The sequence below is a fragment of the Doryrhamphus excisus genome, linkage group LG7 (genome assembly GCF_037039965.1).
Source record: "Doryrhamphus excisus strain RoL-2023G ecotype Guam linkage group LG7, RoL_Dexc_Guam_v1.1, whole genome shotgun sequence".
Taxonomy (NCBI): domain Eukaryota; kingdom Metazoa; phylum Chordata; class Actinopteri; order Syngnathiformes; family Syngnathidae; genus Doryrhamphus; species Doryrhamphus excisus.
In genome coordinates this window covers 11,855,910-11,876,321 of record NC_136363.1, presented here as the reverse complement: position 1 = coordinate 11,876,321, position 20,412 = coordinate 11,855,910, and the positions used below count along the sequence as shown (strand labels likewise).

At 45.0% G+C, this 20,412-nt stretch overlaps 2 protein-coding genes, 1 non-coding gene and 1 pseudogene across 9 annotated transcripts; 2 read left to right on the top strand and 2 right to left on the bottom strand.

Annotated features, from left to right (window-relative positions):
• Positions 1–3,413: 3,413 nt before the first annotated feature.
• LOC144899593 (U2 spliceosomal RNA) lies at positions 3,414–3,593 on the top strand (annotated as a pseudogene).
• A 1,942-nt stretch (positions 3,594–5,535) lies between these two features.
• LOC131102443 (U2 spliceosomal RNA) lies at positions 5,536–5,726 on the top strand. The gene has a single exon (XR_009119438.1). It is a non-coding gene; the product is annotated as a U2 spliceosomal RNA (small nuclear RNA).
• A 1,080-nt stretch (positions 5,727–6,806) lies between these two features.
• On the bottom strand, positions 6,807–9,098 carry hsd17b8 (hydroxysteroid (17-beta) dehydrogenase 8). 7 transcript variants are annotated; one of them, XM_078791757.1, is made up of 9 exons: positions 8,999–9,098; positions 8,477–8,679; positions 8,302–8,418; positions 8,135–8,228; positions 7,960–8,047; positions 7,805–7,889; positions 7,484–7,526; positions 7,069–7,143; positions 6,808–7,002 (listed from the first exon to the last, which is right to left on the bottom strand). In XM_078791757.1, exons 1-9 carry the CDS (start codon positions 9,042–9,044, stop codon positions 6,983–6,985), a joined length of 771 nt encoding a protein of 256 aa, XP_078647883.1. In that variant the 5' UTR covers positions 9,045–9,098; the 3' UTR covers positions 6,808–6,982. The 7 variants fall into 7 exon arrangements, with proteins under 7 accessions (XP_078647882.1, XP_078647883.1, XP_078647880.1 ...); XM_078791756.1 differs by having other exon boundaries at positions 6,807–7,143; XM_078791754.1 differs by lacking the exon at positions 6,808–7,002 and having other exon boundaries at positions 7,484–7,889.
• Positions 9,099–9,844: 746 nt separating this feature from the next.
• brd2a (bromodomain containing 2a) lies at positions 9,845–17,179 on the bottom strand. The gene is made up of 12 exons (XM_058046672.2): positions 15,272–17,179; positions 13,573–13,879; positions 13,378–13,515; positions 13,161–13,302; positions 12,893–13,092; positions 12,261–12,815; positions 12,066–12,194; positions 11,798–11,992; positions 11,467–11,720; positions 11,061–11,380; positions 10,849–10,974; positions 9,845–10,773 (listed from the first exon to the last, which is right to left on the bottom strand). Exons 1-12 carry the CDS (start codon positions 15,301–15,303, stop codon positions 10,646–10,648), a joined length of 2,526 nt encoding a protein of 841 aa, XP_057902655.2. The 5' UTR covers positions 15,304–17,179; the 3' UTR covers positions 9,845–10,645.
• Between the last annotated feature and the right edge of the window lie 3,233 nt (positions 17,180–20,412).

Genomic DNA, 20,412 nt, shown 5'->3' with positions numbered 1-20,412 from the left:
ATTTTTTAGAAAACTTGCAGTCCCACATGCTAGGCCGGGTACCTTTTATAGTGGGAGGGGATTTTAATTGTATTTTAAGTAGGAAAGACAGAAAGGGGGTGGGGGAAGATTTTAAAGTAGACAAAACATCAGTTTTATTACAGGACATGAGTAGGGATTTTAACTTACATGATTGTTATAAAGCCATGCATCCCAGAGAGGAGGGCTTCACCTGGTTCAGTGGTGACAGCACCAGAGCCTCTCGCATAGACTATATATTCACACGGGACTGGGCCCCTACTGATGCTAGATTGACCCCTGTCTTCTTCTCTGACCACCTGGTTCTCACCTGCACTCTTTCACTCCCGTCTGGTGCAGCGGTGGGAAGAGGTCTGTGGAAACTGAACTGCTCCCTGCTGGAAGATCAAGATTTGGTCAACCAGTACAGGGAGCGGTTCAGGGACTGGCAGACCCTTCAAGACTTGCATGAGTCACGAGCACAGTGGTGGGAAATGGTGAAGGCAAGGACCCGGACCTTTTTTAAAAAAGCAGGGCGAAAAAAATGTAATAAAGAAAAGAGATGCATGCTGGGACTGCAAAAACGTTTACAACGTTATTTTAACTTAACACAAAAAGGGCTGAATTTTAATGAAGAAATCAAACAGGTAAAAAATGAAATGGCTGCCTTAGCGGAAATTAAAAGTAAAGGGGTGCTTCTAAGGAGCAAGGAAAAAGAAATTGAAGAAGGAGAAAAATGTACCCGGTACTTCTTTAAAAAGATTATGAACAAAGCAGGAGGTATTTTTAAATTAAAAAACAAAGACGGGCGCATGGTGGAGACAAAAAATGAGATAAATGAAACGGTAGAATTCTTCTACCAAGAACTCTATGAAATCAAAAATACAAACCCAGAAGTCATCTCAAGAGCACTTGATTTTATGGAAAAAACAGTTGATGAAAACATAGTTTTAACACAGGATTTTAGTCACGAAGAGTTAAATAAATGTATCAGGGCTTTTAAGAAAGGGAAGTCCCCCGGGGAGGATGGACTTCCCATGGAATTTTATTTAACTTTTTGGGACATTTTAGCACCAGACTTACTCACTGTTTTTAATGAATTTGACCAAAGTAGCCGACTACCTGACAGTTTTAGAGTAGGGATAGTGACACTCCTTTACAAAACTAAAGACAAGACCGACTTGAAAAACTGGAGACCGATTACCCTTTTAAACTGTGACTGTAAACTTTTTAGCAAACTTTTAGCCACACGTATGACCATGGTTTTAGACGACTTGATCAACCCGGATCAAACCTGTGCCATCCCTGGGAGGAAGATCACAGACAGCCTCATGCTGATCCGTGACACCATCTGTCTTGCGAGAGACAGAAATATTCGGCTAGTAGTACTAAATTTAGACTTTGAGAAAGCCTTTGATCGGGTCTCGCACCAGTATCTTTTTAGGGTACTGCAAAAAGTGGGTTTTCCAGAAAGGTTCGTAGCGTGGGTGGGACTGCTGTACCAGGATATTACCAGCAAATTTGTGGTTAACGGGAATCTGACAAAAGCAGTTAAAATCAACTGTGGCGTCCGTCAGGGATGTCCGTTATCTGCCCTCCTGTATATTTTATGTATAGAACCCTTGGCACAGATTTTGAGAAGGGACAAATGGATCAACGGGGTGACTATTCCGGGGGGACTGACGACAAAATGCATTTTATACATGGACGATTTTAACATTTTATGCACAAATATTTTATCAGTTAACAGAACACTGGACCTGACTGACTGGTTTGGACGGGCCTCTGGGTCCAAACTCAATAGGGATAAGACCCAAGCCCAATTTTACGGACCCTGGACGGCAACAGAGGAAATAGGACTTCCCCTGACTGTGACACAGACTGACCAAAAAATACTGGGAATTAAATTTGGCAAAGACGGGGGAGGGGAAACCAACTGGGGAGACGTGGTAGGGAAAGTGAGACAAAGACTGGGCTTTTGGGGACTAAGACAACTGACTTTAGAGGGAAAGGTTTTAATCATAAAAGCTGTGATTTTACCTTTGCTTTTACTGATCAGCTCTGTTTTTATCCCCAAAAGACATGTGCTTTTAGAACTAGATCGAGCCATTTTTTATTTCCTTTGGGGCTCCAAGTGGGAGAGAGTGAGAAGAGATACTCTCAAAAAGGCAAAAGAAAAAGGTGGAAAAGCAATACCAGATCTGAAACTGTTTTTAGGCGCAAGATATACAGCATTGCACCTGGAAAATGCAGTGGGCTCATCCAGTACTCCCAAGACCAAAGCCTTGGTACGATACTGGATGGGCTCCTACTTAAGAAAGCTCAAACTGATTCCAACAGATCTAACGATACCTGTGGCTTTTAACTTACCACCGGCATATATATTTATAAGGACTTTTTTAAAACATTTTAATTTGGAAAGACAAACATTAGACATTTTAAAAAATCATCGCTCTGTTATTTCTGTCGTGCAGGAGCGGGACCCAGTGAGTCCAGTGCGCGGGCTTGCATTCGGCGAGCCCACATCGGTTTGGCGCAATGTGAACCATCCTGCTCTCCCAAACAGACTTCGGGACCTGTCATGGATGGTGGCCCACGAGATCCTCCCAGTCAGGGCTGTTATGCACTCCCGAGGAATGTCAGCGAACCCAACTTGCCCCCGACCGGGATGTGGCGCACCGGAGTCGGTGAGGCACCTCCTCTGGGAGTGCAGTGCTGCCGTAGACCTGTGGGCGACAGCCGGCGACCTAAATTTCCCGGACTTGCCAGCAAGGGAGGTCCTAAATGAACAGCTTGTGCTCTACGGGGTGAGCCACCAGAAGTCAACCTACAAAGACTTCGGGAAGCAGTGGCTCGCCCTCGCCGCCATCAAAGACGCCATCTGGACCTCCCGCAACTTGCTGGTAAGGAGGCACAGACAGATCCCCCCCGTGGCTGTGATCCGAATGGCTGCAGCAACCCTCGCAGCTGCAAGCGGCGGGCCAAGGACACAGCCACAAAGAAGAGTCGTCTGTGCCCACCCGGAGGTGGCACCCGGAGCATCACAGAAAAGGTCTCGGCAGCGGCAGCCTGACTCTACGAAGGAAAAAGGAGGAGAAAGAGAAGAAGCATAAGGGTCTGAGGGTACCCTGACAGTGTCCTGGAGATTAGCTGTCTGGGAGAGTGGGATGTAGAGACTATTGATAAGGACTCACTGCGCTCCTGTACAACAGAAGACATTGAAGCTCCTTTTTATGATATTTTAAAATGTTCATTACAAATTTTAATCATTTTTACTGCCCACAGCACTGGCTTTTAACAAAAACAAAAAGTTAATTGAACACTTTTATTTTAAATGTGGTGTTGTGTATTTTACTTTTTTGAAGGGCAGTTTTCAAAAATAATGAAATGTGGTGAAATTCTGTATTAGTGACAATAAACAGTTTCAAAAAAAAAAAAAAAAATCTGTTCTTATCAGTTTAATATCTGATACGTCCCCGATATGGGGACCATATATTAAATTGATTTTTGGAACTGGGAGATGGAATAGGGGCTTGCTCCGTCCACTCCACGCATCGACCTGGTATTGCAGTACCTCCAGGAACGGTGCATTCCATCATGATGTTGAAGACAATCCTTGGAAATAATTCCACCATGATATTGAACGTCGTTCAGGGGTAGGATTTGTACGCGTACATCAACTTATACTGATTAGGGCCGTTCACTGGGAACATTGCTAATTAATATTACTGAATAGTACAGGATGGGGGCAAAAAATGACTGCACTCAAGCTGGTTTGGTTTCTTCAACTTGCTTCCAATGCACTTTTCTGGTCCAAAAAAAGAGGAAATCTCTGACACACTCAACAGAGGCCCCAGAAGCACCCAAAAACGGCATAAAATGCATTTGTTTGAGGGCGCTGATTTTTGACAAAAATCATAAGGGGTATGTCGGTTTTTTTAACTTGCTTGTATTGCAATTTTTTGGTCAAAAAACAGAGGAAACCTCCGACACACTCAACAGGGGCCTCAGAAGCACCCAAAAAGGCAGTAAATGCCATTGTTTGAGGGCGCTGATTTTTGACAAAGTATGAGAAAAAAATGCGGAAAAACACTCACGTTAACAGGAAGTGTGTTAAAGGTTTTAAAAAAATACAATACACATGAGTCCGTAACAGCAAATGCACACATGACTGTTCCCAAGCAATTTAGCTCAGCATAAAGTTCATCCTTTATCTGTAGATCGTTATATAAGAATGAAAAGTCTAAATATTTAGCAGCATTCGGCGTGTTTCAATGTTCATTTACCAGTGACCACAGCCAACCTTGATATGAGTCGTTTGGCGGTCGCCATGTTGCTTTTTATGTTTGTGTAGTTTTACAGTTTGCTCGCTAGGTGACGTAAATGCCACTGCGCTCGCTGACTCATGCATTTACTTACTGTACACACTCTGTACGCCGCCAGTACCCGGATGTTACACTGAACAAGCCCCAAATCGTGAGTGATCACCCTCATCATTCGCCGTAATGTTGTTGTCTTCAATACAAATAAACATGAAAAAACTCAACAGTAGCCATCTTGGTTACTTGGCGGAAGGGGAGCCACAAGTCGAGTGATTGCAATTCACAACTACAATTTGAGGGTCTGGCATTATAAGCTTAGCGATGAGAGGAGTAAGTGGATAACTACTGATATCGTCACTTCCGGTAAGTCCGCAAGGACGCTATTGGAATCGTCACTTCCGGTAGGTCCGCAACTTTGTCCGCTTTAGGAACGCTATACACATAGTAAAAGTACGGAAGTGCTGGATTTGAAATGAAGCAGTGTAAATTCACATCAAGCTGTTATATAACAGACATATACTATATACACATATATATGCCAGCAACTCACAAGGACTATATATATATCACCGTTTTGAATATATATATATATATATCACTGTGGAGTATAGTCCTCCCTGCCACATTGCAGTTGAAATTGGCCTTCACTATCATAGCTTTTAGAAATATACTTTTGAATTTTTTAATTCAAGCATTTTCTAGCATAATGGCTAGATTATTTAAAACTTATAACATTTACAAAATGTAGGAAAGGGGGAAAAACCATCTCAGACGAACAATCAATTAGGCCACCCTCAAGAGCTAGTTTTATTAGCAAATTGGTCACAGGGAGCAAACAAGTGTACAGAGAAATAGAAAACCAACATGGGAGGAGAAATACCAACCTAGCGGTGCAGCACATGTTAGCACACGCGTGGAGCATGTGCATCCACGGTGCATTAATGTGGATGCCCCCTCCCCACCCTTTTTTTTAACGCCTGCGTCAAAACTATCAAACTCCACCGCCAGTACCCGGATGTTACACTGAACACACCCCAAATCGTGAGTGAGTAGTGCACAACACCATCATCATTTGCCGTAATGTTTGTTGACTTCAATACAAATAAACATGAAAAAATGGCAGCAGATGCAATTTTTTGGAGGGCGCTGATTGTGGAACCGTCACTTTAGCTTGTGGTGCCAGGAATCACCTCCTCCCCTCCGACTGCTAGCCGGCATCGCTTCTCGGCCTTTTGGCTAAGATCAAGTGTAGTATCTGTTCTTATCAGTTTAATATCTGATACGTCCCCGATATGGGGACCATATATTAAATTGATTTTTGGAACTGGGAGATGGAATAGGGGCTTGCTCCGTCCACTCCACGCATCGACCTGGTATTGCAGTACCTCCAGGAACGGTGCACCCCCTATCAATGTGGAGACAATGAGTAATTGCAGAAATTCCATCAATGCCTGTGTTGCTTGACAGAAAGGTGACTAGAGCGCCATCTTGTGTTAATTCACAGCATCTACGCAGAAGTTCTATTATGCGAATTAAGACGAACTAGCATGTCGACATGTATGGAGGACCAAAACTGCCAAAATAATAAATAAATAAAAGTGGAAGTAAAAACAAAAATGATTTTTTTTAAATTTTTGAATCTTTTTTATTTTTGTATTTATTTTTGCTTTTATTTATTTATGTATATATTTTTTTTTTGTTTTTATTTCCATTTATATTTATTTTTTTTATTTAATTTTTTTATTTTCGTTTTTATTTTCACATTTATTTATTTATTTATGTATTATTTTGGCAGTTTTGGTCGTCATAGAAATGCAGAAGGAAAAACTATTCAAATGAGGGGGCGGTCCTAAGTGTGTCTTGGAAGTATACAGGGAGAAAAGTATACATTTACCGGGACAATAATGGCGGGGTCCACCAGGAAGTCGGTGTCCGAGCTTCTCAGGGACGCTGCCAATCGTTTGGATGATTTGGAACGTGGTAAGTATGAAACAGCTGATGTGTTACGCTTTTACTTAATTCCAGTTCAGGTGTGTTGACTCTTTCTTTACTTTCTGCTTTCACAAGCTTCAACTTCGGACGAGAGTGGTGTGGTGACTTCCTCTTGCTGTGGCTGTTTGCAGGCATACCTAGTCGATTTTCGCACTCACATGTCGATCAACCAATAGGCGAACAGTTCAACCCAAGACACACTTAGGACCGCCCCCTCATTTGAATAGTTTTTCCTTCTGCATTTCTGAGGACCAAAACTGCCAAAATAATAAATAAATAAATAAATATAAGTGAAAATAAAAACAAAAATGAAAAAAAAAATCAAAAAATTAAATACAAAAAAATAAATATAAATGGAAATAAAAACAAAAATAAAAAATATATACATAAATAAATAAATAAAGGCAAAAATAAATACAAAAATAAAAAACAAGATTCAAAAAATAAAAAAAATATATTTTTGTTTTTATTTCCAATTCTATTTATTTTTTTGTATTTATTTTTTTCTTTTTTGTTTTTATTTCCACTTTTATTTATTTATTATTTTGGCAGTTTTGGTCCTCCATAGACATGAAGGACACACCAGCAAGTGTAATGTTTCATCAGCAGCATGTTTATTGGCACAAAAGGACAATAATACAAATATGCGTGGGTTCTTGCGTAGGTGGGCTTTAGCCCATGAAAAGTCCACCTGAAATACATATTTTGGGGGTTTTTTTACCAGAGCGATGTAAATAAATGTGGACTTTTTGTGTACCTGTCACTTCCAGACTGGCTCCTGTGACATAGCGAGCGTCGTCCGAGGCCAGAAAGGCGCATACGTCAGCGACCTCTAGTGAATAACACCGGTAAGTACATATTTCACTTTCTGTTAGGAGCGAGCGGGTCGATCCAAACATCGATTTATGATACTAACTTTTCAGTTTTCATCTATTTTCGCAAATGTGTTTTTGTTGTTGTTCTGTACAAAGTTAGGGAGCAAGTCCTTGAACACAGGAGGGGGTTATTTGGACTGATGACTTAATTTTGGTCATAGAAGTGAGTAATTGGGTTATTTTGTTGCTATGGCTTATTACATTGTTGTGTTTAAATTGTTAACAAATTAGAGGAAAAAACATAAACTCATTCAATTATACAGAAAATTTGCCCTGTAAAAAGTGAAAGTTACTGACCCGCCGCCTCGCCCATCCGCCCCAGAGGCACCAACAACTTCATCTAGCACACAAACAATAGGACGGGACGTTAAAAGGCAGGCCGAGAGGTTCGCTCGGGCCAAAAATAAAGAGATGCATCAAAATTGATAAGTGAAATTTGCTAAACAAGTGAATCCAAGCAAAAGTGTGCATACTACTCAACGGCCACTGGGTGGTGGTAGAGGCTCCATGTGTTACAATGTGCCTTGGACCAATAAAAAACACGCTGCACTTTGACCACCCCTTGTTGAGGTACTCCTTTGACCGGTGACACGTATGTGTCGTGAAAGTGGGCTGTACCTTGCTGATGACCTTCTCTGGGACTTTGTCCGTCATGGGCGTGGATATAAAACCCGGCAGCACGCAGTTACACCGAATCCCAAATCTGGACGCTCAAAAGATGAGATGACAGTTGAGTCCTGATGTTTGATGGCGTTGTCGTGCGTTCTCCTCACCTGCTGAGCTCCTTGGCGGCGCTCCTGGTCAAAGCCTCCACGCCGGCTTTAGAGGCGGCGTAATTCACCTGCCCCATGTTTCCCACCTGCAGACGCATTCCACACAGATCAAACCACCATCTTGACCTCCAGCCAGCTCCTCTCTACGGTGATGCCAAATGGTGGCGTCTTCCCTTGCCCACAATGCTGCCCACAGTAATGATGGATCCTTTGGCCGCTCCGCAGGCCACCAGAGCTTGAGCGACGGCCTGAGTGACCAAGAAGGAGCCCTGCCGCGACAGAGGAGCACCCGCCAACATCAAGAGCACGTCTGCCATGTCGCCGTGATGACATCACACATACTTTAAGGTTGACCTGGATGACCCTGTCAAAGTGGTCCTCCTCCATGCTGAGCAGGAAGTCATCCAGGGTGATTCCTGCCGCGTTCACGCAGACCGACGGCGGCTGGAAGTAACGAGTCTGCAGAAGAAAAATGAAACCAACGAGCTTCGATTTGTTTGTAAGTATTGCGGCGCACCTGGATGCTCGTCAGTAGCGTCCTGATGCTCTCCTTGGATGACACGTCCGCCACGGCCACCATGTGACCCTGACCTCCCTGGTCACTCAGCAGGCTTTGTAGTGTCTTGTTCGCCAACTCCTCGTTGATGTCGGCAACCACCACAGAGGCGCCTTCCGAGGCAAAGCGCTGGCACACGGCCTGCCCAATTCCGCTGCCACCGCCTTAACGGGTTGTCGGAGCAGACAGAAACACCTTGATGCAGTGATGGATAACTTGCTTTCAAGTCACAAGTTATTACTATATACACTAATAAGTACTTTAACAAAGTATTAGTAAAATAATGCGGAAAAAACACTCACGTTAACAGGAAGTGTGTTAAAGGTTTTAAAAAAAATACGAGTCTGTAACAGCAAATGCACACGTTACTGTTTCCAAGCGATTTAGCTCAGCATAAAGTCCATCCTTTATCTGTAGATCGTTATATAAGAATGAAAAGTCTAAATATTTAGCAGCATTCGGCGTGTTTCAATGTTCATTTACCAGTGACCACAGCCAACCTTGATATGAGTCGTTTGGCGGTCGCCATGTTGCTTTTTATGTTTGTGTAGTTTTACAGTTTGCTCGCTAGGTGGCGTAAATGCCACTGCGCTCGCTGACTCATGCATTTACTTACTGTACACACTCTGTACGCCGCCAGTACCCGGATGTTACACTAAACACGCCCCAAATCGTGAGTGATCACCCTCATCATTCGCCGTAATGTTGTTGTCTTCAATACAAATAAACATGAAAAAACTCAACAGTAGCCATCTTGGTTACTTGGCGGAAGGGGAGCCACAAGTCGAGTGATTGCAATTCACAACTACAATTTGAGGGTCTGGCATTATAAGCTTAGCGATGAGAGGAGTAAGTGGATAACTACTGATATCGTCACTTCTTGTAAGTCCGCTATTGGAATCGTCACTTCCGGTAGGTCCGCAAGGGCGCTATTGGAATCGTCACTTCCGGTAGGTCCGCAACTTCGTCCGCTTTAGGAACGCTATACTCATAGTAAAAGTACGGAAGTGCTGGATTTGAAATGAAGCAGTGTAAATTCACATCAAGCTGTTATATAACAGACATATATATACACATATATATGCCAGCAACTCACAAGGACTATATATATATCAACGTTTTGAATATATATATATATATATCACTGTGGAGTATAGTCGTCCCTGCCACATTGCAGTTGAAATTGGCCTTCACTATCATAGCTTTTAGAAATATACTTTTGAATTTTTTAATTCAAGCATTTTCTAGCATAACGGCTAGATTATTTAAAACTTGTAACATTTACAAAATGTAGGAAAGGGGGAAAAACCATCTCAGACGAACGATCAATTAGGCCACCCTCAAGAGCTAGTTTTATTAGCAAATTGGTCACAGGGAGCAAACAAGTGTACAGAGAAACAGAAAACCAACATGGGAGGAGAAATACCAACCTAGCGGTGCAGCACATGTTAGCACACGCGTGGAGCATGTGCATCCACGGTGCATTAATGTGGATGCCCCCTCCCCACCCTTTTTTTTAACGCCTGCGTCAAAACTATCAAACTCCACCAGGCTGAATGCGCGCGCACACACACACACACACACACACACACACACACTTCATCTGCTTCAGCAACACACCAGTTCCCCCCCAGAGTTTCCCCACAGAGGGAAAAAAGTAAAATTCTTCTTTATAAAAGAAAAGAGTTCTCTAACTGTACAACTGTATAACTGTTCTATAACTGTACAGAACATCTACACACCGTCAAGACAGCCAACACAGTAAGAAGGGAAATCATGTCCAGAAGTAAGACGGACTCTGGCTCTAGCACCCGTAATCCCCCCTCCCTCCCCCAACACATGCGGCACTCCTCTCCCGATGATGCGTCCCTGGCTTCGGAACCCCCTGGACCTGAAACGAGCCACCCGCTTCCCGTCAGCGATCGTCTCACGTCCCTCACGCGGATGGACGAGTGAGCCGAGGGCGGGAAGGCGCCAACTTTCCTTGTCTGACAGTCGGACCACCGGGTCTGATGCCACCTTGGCCTGCTCTGCCTCTCCAGTCCACTTAACAGGAAGTGGTGCATGCGGGGTCTGCTGCAGGGCCCCCCGTAAAAAAAAAAATAAGGGGAAAAAAAAGCTTTTTGCTTCTCAGCCGGAGTCAGACTCGCTGGTGTCTGAGGATGAGGAAGATGAAGAGGAAGAGGAGGAGTCTGAAGAGGAGCTGCTGGCGCTGAGGCGTGACGGCTGGGTGCTGGACTCGGTGGCGGGTTTCTCAACTGCAGAAGAAAAAAAAATGTGATGACTCATACTAGGAGAGCCCATAGAGCTCAAGTGGGGGAGGGGCGCCTTACGCTTGGTTTTGGGGGGTTTCTTCCCAGAGTTGAGCTGCCCGCTGACGTCCATCAGCCTTCTTTCCAGCTCCAGTTGCTTCTCCAGCGCCAGCTCCTCACGAGACTTGCCGGCGCTGTTCTTAATTGCTTGAATGTGACACACAAAAGTTAAACACATGTATGAGCTCGGTCGGTGGTTCTTGTTGCCGGGTGGATGCTTCCATGTGGCTCACCGTAAGGCTTGCGAGGCTTCTTCCTCAGACAGGTCATGACGTATCGCTCCAGCTCCCGCAGCGTTGACGGCTTCAGAGTCTCGAAGTCGATTTCGATCTCCTCTGGGTTGGTGTCGCGAAGCGACGGCTCGCGTGACTGGATGATGTAGACCACGCGGCCCAGCTTCTCGCCAGGCAGCTTGTTGATGTCCAGGCTGAGCTGACGCTTCTCGTCGTACGACATGGGCGCAGTCTCCTCCTCCTCGTCAGAGTCGAAATGAGGGATTATGGGCTCTGGGACAGCTTGAGACATGTTGAACATCATGCCTCCCTTTTTGGACCTGCAGGGGTGGGGGGCACAAGACCAGACTTAAAAGATGTCACCAGCCAGCAGTACCAACATTGACCAGTGGGTGTCAGCACTCACTTGCTCTTGCTGTTTTTCTTGCTTGCGGCCTTTTTAATCGGCATCAAAGGAATTCCAGCTGCTTTGTTGCTCTTGGTTTTTGGAGTTTTGGCTTTGGGGGGTTTTGCAGGTTTAATCTGCATCAACTCCTCCTCTATCTTCCGATGCTTCTCGCCCTTCTTCCTCTTCTTTTTGTCTTTCTTCTCTTTCTTTTTCTTGGGCTTCACTATGGGGCCCTGGGAGAGCGCAGTGAGCTGCTCATGGACAGCTTTCAGCTGAGGGGAAAGGTCACAGAGCGAGGTCAGACAGTGTCCCAAGAGAAGGACTCATTGGGCAGGTGTTTCCTGCACACCTGCTCCTGCAGCTCTGCCAGACGGTTGGCTCGCTCCTCCTCAGAGTCGGAACTTTGGCTGCTCTCGCTCTCACTCTCCTCGCTGCTCGGCTCACTTTCGGATGACGAGGAAGACGAGGATGATGAGGAGGAGGATGAGCTCGGGGGCGCCGGCTGCTCATCGGGCATCTTGGCAAAGCAGAACTCGAAGACATCCTGATGGAAGGATCAAAACATCAACATTGTGCACATGAAGAGCATTATTTCCCGTGCTTCCTTGTCAAGTTACCTGGAGCTTTCGAGCCATGGCCACCACGTCGTGCTCGGGGGGGTTGTACTTGTAGCAGTTGGAGAACATCAGCCTGACATCTGCAGCTACCTGCTGAGCGTCTACGTAGTCTCTGCTGTCCATCTTCCTCTGTGGGCCAATCAGCATGTTAAGCATTGCAAGGATAATTGTAAAGATAGCTACCTTGCTAGCTACCTTGATGGTGCTGAGGTCCATGGGCTGCTTGATAATTTCGTGGTAGTCGTGGAGCCCAAGCGAGGAAGCATCCACAGGCTTGTAGAAGGGCCAGGCGTACCCAGCATGCTTCTTGGACAGCAGCTCCTTCAGGACACCGCTGCAGTAGCGCAGCTGGGGGCTCAGCTTGCTGCGACGCACCGGCGTTGGCAAGATTGAGTCAGGCAAATCTTTTTTGGGTGGCTTGATGGGCCGTCCGCTCACTCCTCTTCTGTACCCCCCACCTGCTTTTCCGCCCATTGTGACCGCCCCGTGGGCCGTGCTCATGCCTAGGCCCTGGCTGAAGCCCAGGCCCTGATTGAGCCCCAAGCCCGGACTGAGGCCCAGACCCTGGCTGAGCCCCAGGTCAGAGTTGTGGTCCACCCCCAGAGCACCGAGGGTGAGCGGGGAGTCATGTCCCAATCCCATCCCCATCCCCATGCCCATGCCCATCCCCATGCCACTCACAGTACTCATTAAGGGCATGGCTACGGTGGTGGGCGTGGTCGTGTCTGCTTTCCTCTTGACGCCTTTTTTCTGCAACCCAAGAAAACGATGGCGTGTCAAAGCATGTTCATTTTTATTCTTTCCATCTTCCTCGTGGTGCGTCTCACCTTGGCAGTGGGCTGCATGGGGGGCATGCCAGTCACAGAGGGGATGCTGTGCTCACTAGGCAGGGTCAGCTGCATGCTCTTGGTCAAGATGGTCTGCGGGGGCATGGAGATGATGCATTCAGGGGTCTCCGGGGTGGGTGGCGAGTACACGGACTGGGAGACAGCTGGCACCTGGTGAGCGGTTGTCACTCCGCCTGAGACTGAGAGCGCAAAGACAATGTTCAATGTTTGTTGCATGTCGGGTGACAAGTGTTCACCGCTTCCTCACCTCTGCCCTTCTTTCCAGCTTTGATGGACCTGCTGCGTGGAGGGGCAGGGGCCAGCTCGATCTCTTCCGGGGGCATCTGAGCCACTTTCTGCAGGAAAGCTTTCTCAAGCGACTGGGCCATCAGGACGATGTCATCAGATGGCTGGGGGGGGGGGGGGGGCATTTGACAGGTCAGCAATTTAACCTCAGTAGAATCATGTGATGTGTACCATCCTACCTTGTTATAAATGTAGCAGTTGGTAAACATGGTGTTGAAGTCTTGCATGCATTCACTGGCGCTGCAGTAGAAGTTATTCTCAAGCCTCTTCTTAATGGTGCCCATGTCCATGGGTGTCTTGATGATCTTGTGATAGTCCTGTGAAGAGGCGATGCATTAAGTGTTGCCTCCAAATGGGGACGTGTACGTACTTACGGGTAAGTTGAGCTTGACGGCGTCCACGGGCTCTTGAAAGGGCCAGGCAAAGTGGTGCCGCCACAAGGACTTCAGCAAGACTTTCTGCAGAAACTGGAGCTGGTTGGTCATCTTCCCTGCACGGCCGGGGTCTTTGACTGCGGGCTGCGGTGGCCCCAAGTGAGTCGCCTGGCTGTACAGAGGCATCCCGGGACTCTCAAAACCCTCGTAAAGCAGGGACGGTTTCCGGATCCGTTTGCCAGCTGTGCCAGAACCCTGGTCCATTGCTGTGAGCCCCATTATTCCAACCTCAACCCCACCATGGGAGCTGCGGAGAGCACAGTGTAGCATCTTAGCAGGACTGAAGTAGGGCGAGGCATTGTGCTTCTGATTCAAACAACTATTTACTTCCTTATAAACAATACATAATATTCAAATACTGTGGGTGCATTAATTTCAGGGACTCCTGCCTAAAATGTTTGTCTGAACAGCGCCCCCTTGCGGACACATGTAATCCTATCAGGCCATATGCTCACGCCGAACCCTCAAAACACACCCCCAGGAGCTAATAAGTTGAGGTGAACATGGATGTGGCTCAGAGTGGGCCACTACCAGCCTGTTTAGCCACCTTAGACTACGCCCCCTATTCCCAGAGGGCGGAGCTTCTGTTGCCATGTTACAGTCATGACTCAACTGCTCTTTAGATTTACAAACATGACTGCTTCAGGATGCCACCTTCTGTACACTATTAACAATTGTTTGCAAGGCGCGTGTCATCTTGTCACAGGAACTGATGCGTTGACCTAAAATGTGGTTTCAGGGATTTGGATTCTGTTTTGGTTAAAACACATTTGTGGATTGAATCAAGTCTTTATTGCTACATTGAATTCATCACTACAAATGCACTTCCCTTTCATCAACCATGCATTGACATGGCAGTTTAACTGATTATCTAGACCAAATCATGATCTGTCTAGTTTATAAAAGTTTATAATATCAATTTTGAATGATACAGCATCTGGAAACATATTTGTCAGTTAGTGTACTTTATTAATTTTAGAAGGTACAACAAAGCAGAATGGTGTTAAACATGAATTGAAAAAGCAGTAAAAAACAAGTGGGGCAGTATAAAACTAGTAAACTAATTTGAGTGACACTGGGCTCTGTAACCAAGCAACCGACAGCTCTACCCAATACCACCAGCCCCGTGTGGTGGTCCTGATAGATAATTAGCTTTGGGCCAGCTATATTCTGTACTAGCGCACCCGGCTGCGGCAGAGCAATAACGGTGTCTGATCACAACAATGACTTGTCATCACAGAGCAGTCAACAGTCGATTCGTAGACCAGTGCCTCCAAAGCACAGTAGCAGTGGTAAGAAGACGATGGTGACAAATGGGTCACAATGGTGGCCGGGTTACGAGTGTAAACGGGAAGGTTACGGTGGGCTAAAGCTAACTACAAAGGCTAGCAGCGGTTGATTGAGGCGCTACGAATATGGCGCCGGCGTCATGCTAACACAGGCAAAATTTCACACTTTAAAGCCCCTCGTCGTAAACTCTGCGCCCAGTCCATATCCCATTCAACATCGTTTCACTGAGCCATGTCAGCACCCACAAACACCGGCATCGACAACTCGTCAAATAAAGGACCCAAATGTGACAAGAGTTCAAAATATTGCCTCCGATGAGAAGCTAAGAGTCAAGTTTACCAGTAGATACCTGTCAATGAGCGGGTTAACGGCCATATCCATCAGGATGGATCCGGATTGTGTTTAGCTAAATTCAAGCCAGGATCCGGTTCCGTTCCTCTGCCCGTTTCGCGTTACCGGCTCCCTCCAGTGGCGATGTTCCCCTCTCTTACTTCGTAGAAATGGCGCCTGCCTAGATACACCCGCTCCTTTATAGACCGACAGCAGAGCCCATTGGCCAAGCTTGCTCAAAACGTCCACGCCCTTTAAGTTTCTATTGGCTCATGGTGTTGCCAGTCAACGTCACCACACCCGAGACCCTGACACCGCCTGTGAAGTCTTTGAATTCCACCAATTCAAAGTCGTCCCTTTACTGTAAAGTTGCACGTCGGTGTTGATCGAGATTAGTCATTTACGGTATGATCATACGCTTTGCTTTCCACTAATAAAGCAACATTAAATGATTGCAAGGACGTTGAAAGCGCCTCTGTATCTTACATTACGTCAATGTTTCCAAAGCGACAGCGGTGATTGGCCAATAGACATGCAACGCGGGCTTTCGAGGTTGAGACATAAATTCCCATTGGTTGCGCTTTCGGGTCACGCTCATAGCCAAGCGCGTTGGCTCCGCCCCACTTACCAGAAGATCCGCATTTTACAGTCGCAGACGTACGGCGGTCGCCATCTTTAAGCACGACGATGTCAAATTTAATCGTCGAATTATCCGCAGGTACCACGACAAACCACCACCTAACACACATATGTATGCTTTAAATGTCATAAACGCTTCGACACAATGCCATTATTCGTGTTTTGTAACACGCGTGAGACCAAACAGGACAGGAGAACACAATCCCGCGTGGCGAACAAAGGGAATAATGGCTGAAAAACAGACGCGTTTTAACATCTTTAACCAATTAGGCCATAATCTAAATTATCAAACGACTGTAAAAGACTTAACTAGAGGCCACACGGAACAACAGGATGACAGTGATTATACCATAGCTTTGAAACTACCTTAAAACCCACTTTCAATGTTTTAAGAAACGGTTACAACTACAAGACATAACCTCTTTGATGTCAAACATTTGATAGGACGAATGCCATCAAATGGATGTCGAACTTAACAAAAACAAACATATTCAAAGTGTAAACGGTTACTCAATCACGTGCACCCATCCCCCACGCCAAGGTTAGAGCCTCTCAACAATGTCACTCAAACATGCCCTGAAAAGTAAAAACCTACACGGCGACAACCAAAACGTGTCCACTGCCAAACTTTGTAGAAAATTGCGCGATGCAAATGTTTCGTTTAGGTAATAAAATAAATAAGTAGACGTCAAAAGTATACCACCAAAGTCGTAATGATAACAGACAAATGTCGACTGTTAAATCCAAAGACAATGCGAAGCCTGTCGTCAAAATATCTCCTTATCTTCCAACTGGATACTTTTTAACCAACACATTCCCTCCAACATGTCCGCCGCCTTCTCCTATTCTCGAGGATAGATGGGGGAGGGGAGTCACGTGACGAGACAGCGCTAAGGACGTGGCACTCCAAACTACGCCACCAATGGATCCAATGAGTGTCCTCGTCAACAAAAAAACGTTCCACGTCCTTCTGTCCCAAACCATTCTTGACGAAATCGAGCAAGTTTGGAAAGTATGATCGGTCTCAAAAAAAGTCCAGACAAAGAGCAGCATTGGATTCCGCGGGGCTTGTCTCTCGGCGATTGGGCAAGGTTGCTCACGTGACAAGCCGGGTTTATGTGTTTTTGTTAGCGTGGTGAACACCGCGCTGCTTTGGATCTAAGTCTTCTACGACCGAGCGTGTCTCAAAGTTGTTTTGCATACAAAAGGCAAATGAAGTTAAAAGCGTCCATTTTCTTCCAGTACTTGACTGCTGACAAGCTCGTGTTGCGTCGCGACAAAGCACTGCGCATGCGTCACTGCAATGGCGACTGGAGACACGCACGGCTTCTTTTTTTTCTTTCGGAAAAACAACCATCATGAGCGCCGACTGTGGGGGGCGGGGTTTAAAATATGCTTAGTAAACTCCCGAGTCTGCTATTAAAACATTAGTTGTGTTTTATTTTAAAAAAACAACAACGAATTTGATTTGTGTTCTATTAAAAAAAACAATAACAAGGAATTTGACTGCAGGGCGGCTCTATGCATACAGTGCATCCGGAAAGTATTCACAGCGCTTCACTTTTTCTACATTTTGTCATGTTACAGCCTCATTCCAAACTGAATTAAATTAATCTCTTACCTCAAAATTCTACACAAAATACTCCATTATGACAATGTGAAAAAATATTTTTTTTGACATGTTTTGAATTTATTAAAAATAGAAAACAAAAAAATCACATTTACATAAGTATTCACAGCCTTTGCCATGAAGCTCAAAATTGAGCTCAGGTGCATCTTTTTTCCTCTGATCATCCTTGAGATCTTTCTACAGCTTAATTGGAGTCCACCTGCAGTAAATTCAGTGGATTGGACATGATTTGGAAATATAATAACTGTCTATATAAGGTCCCACAGTTGACTGTGCATGTCAGAGCACAAACACCAAGCATGAAGTCAAAAGAAGAGTCTGTAGACCTGCGAGACAGGATTGTCTTGAGGCACAAATCTGGGGAAGGATACAGAAAAATTCCTCTGTGGAGAGAGGAGAGCCTTCCAGAAGGACAACCATCTCTGCAGCAATCCACCAATCAGGTCTGTATGGTAGAGTGGCCAGACGAAAGCCACTCCTTAGTAAAAGGAACATGGCAGCCCGTCTGGAATTTGCCAAAAAGCACCTGAATGACTCTCAGACCATGAGAAACAAAATTCTCTGGTCTGATGGCTTTCGTCTTTGCCACTCTACCATACAGGCCTGATTGGTGGATTGCTGCAGAGATGGTTGTCCTTTTGGAAGGCTCTCCTCTCTCCACAGAGGAACGCTGGAGCTCTGACAGAGTGACCATCGGGGCCTTGGTCACCTCCCTGACTAAGGCCCTTCTTCCCCGATCGCTCAGTTTAGAAGGCCGGCCAGCTCTAGGAAGAGTCCTGGTGGTTCCAAACGTCTTCCATTTACGAATAATGGAGGCCACTGTGCTCATTGGGACCTTCAAAGCAGCAGAAATGTTTCTGTATCCTTCCCCAGATTTGTGCCTCAAGACAATCCTGTCTCGCAGGTCTACAGACAGTTCTTTTGACTTCATGCTTGGTGTTTGTGCTCTGACATGCACAGTCAACTGTGGGACCTTATATAGACAGTTATTATATTTCCAAATCATGTCCAATCAACTGAATTTACTGCAGGTGGACTCCAATTAAGCTGTAGAAAGATCTCAAGGATGATCAGAGGAAAAAAGATGCACCTGAGCTCAATTTTGAGCTTCATGGCAAAGGCTGTGAATACTTATGTAAATGTGATTTTTTTGTTTTCTATTTTTAATAAATTCAAAACATGTCAAAAAAAATATTTTTTCACATTGTCATAATGGAGTATTTTGTGTAGAATTTTGAGGTAAGAGATTAATTTAATACAGTTTGGAATGAGGCTGTAACATGACAAAATGTAGAAAAAGTGAAGCGCTGTGAATACTTTCCGGATGCACTGTATAGCCTGCATATTTCATTTGGTCATCGTGTTTGCATTATTCATTCATGAATTTTCTACCGCTTATTCTCACAAAGCTTGCGGAGGTGCTGGAGCCTATCCCAGCTGTCTTCAGGCGAGAGGCAGGGTACACCATGGACTGGTTGCCAGCCAATCACAGGGCACATATAGACAAACAACCATTCACACTCACATTCATAACCAAATAACAAATACCGTAATCTGTATAATCTTTTGGCCAAGTGTTTATCAAACACAAAGAAAAATACACCTTTTCATCCTGCTCACATCCTTCCTCATGTCAGTGGTTTGTGGGTGTGATTTCGCAATTTTCTTTTGCATTTATTTGATTGTGTGTTTATTTTGGGATTTTTGGATTATTTGTTTGGAGCGTTTGCATCTGTCGGCCACCGTATTATTAAGCAGTTGATTGGCTGCAATTGACTGAAATGCACTACATGATATGTCTGATTTAAATAAAATAATCTATTTCCTGGTCTCATCTACACCAGCCCAGCCATGCAGTTTCTACCTGAGTATCAGGAAGCAGTGGCAGAAGGGGGGTGGGGGCTTTGAAGATTACATCACAATCGACTCTGACTCAACACTGGTGTGTGTCCCTGATTGCAGCAGTCGCTGACCACACTAACAATCCAAGTCATCCAACTTGAAAGCAGTCTTTAATTCTTCTTTTTTAATTCTTCTTCCTGACCACGCTCTTACTTTTGGAATGTGATAGCGTTTTCTCCTGGTAAGCGTGTTATTTGATAAAGCACGCTGAAAATGTGTACATTTAATACTGCTTGCTCATACTGAGCCGTCAAAGTAGAATTTATGGAAACAGATGCTAACCAGATTGATGCCTCTGCCAGGACAAGGAATAACCATAAGTTTAGACGTAAAGACACTCATTCTAAGTAAACAATGGCGACTTGATTATGCGTCCATGTAAAACAAATTGTCGGTGTGTGTGAGCGTGTGTGTGTGTGTGTGTGTGTGTGTGTGTATGCAGTGACGCCTGTCTCTATACTCTCAAAGTGAGCATTTCCATCTGAATGGATGTTTTTTTTTCTTCAGGTGGAGAGAGTATCCATGTAGCGAACAATGGTGGCTTGTTTCATTCTCCACCTGACAAAGCAGCTACGGCACAGGAAACTGAATCCAGAAGATCACTGACATGAAATGAGATTACACAAGATTAACGTGCTTCCTAATCCAGAAACAAATCTCTTTTGTAGCGTATGTCTCTGTGCCCCGGAAAGCTTGCAATGTCCAGCCTTTATCAACATGATGATTTAGAAACAAAACAGATAAATATGATATTGATACATTACTATTCATGAAATGTCTTTTAAGATAGCATTCAAAATCAACTTTATTGATGGGTAGGATTAACAAATACCTATGAAGTTTTTGGTTAGTTGTTGACGACCATCATTTGATTTGTGTCATCTTCTGACTCTCCTAAGGTCATGACCTGTCTCAGCTCTCTGTCGCCACCTGATGGCTGCTCGAAGTAGCACTTGTCCCGGAGTTGGCTTTACCTCGAAAAATCCATC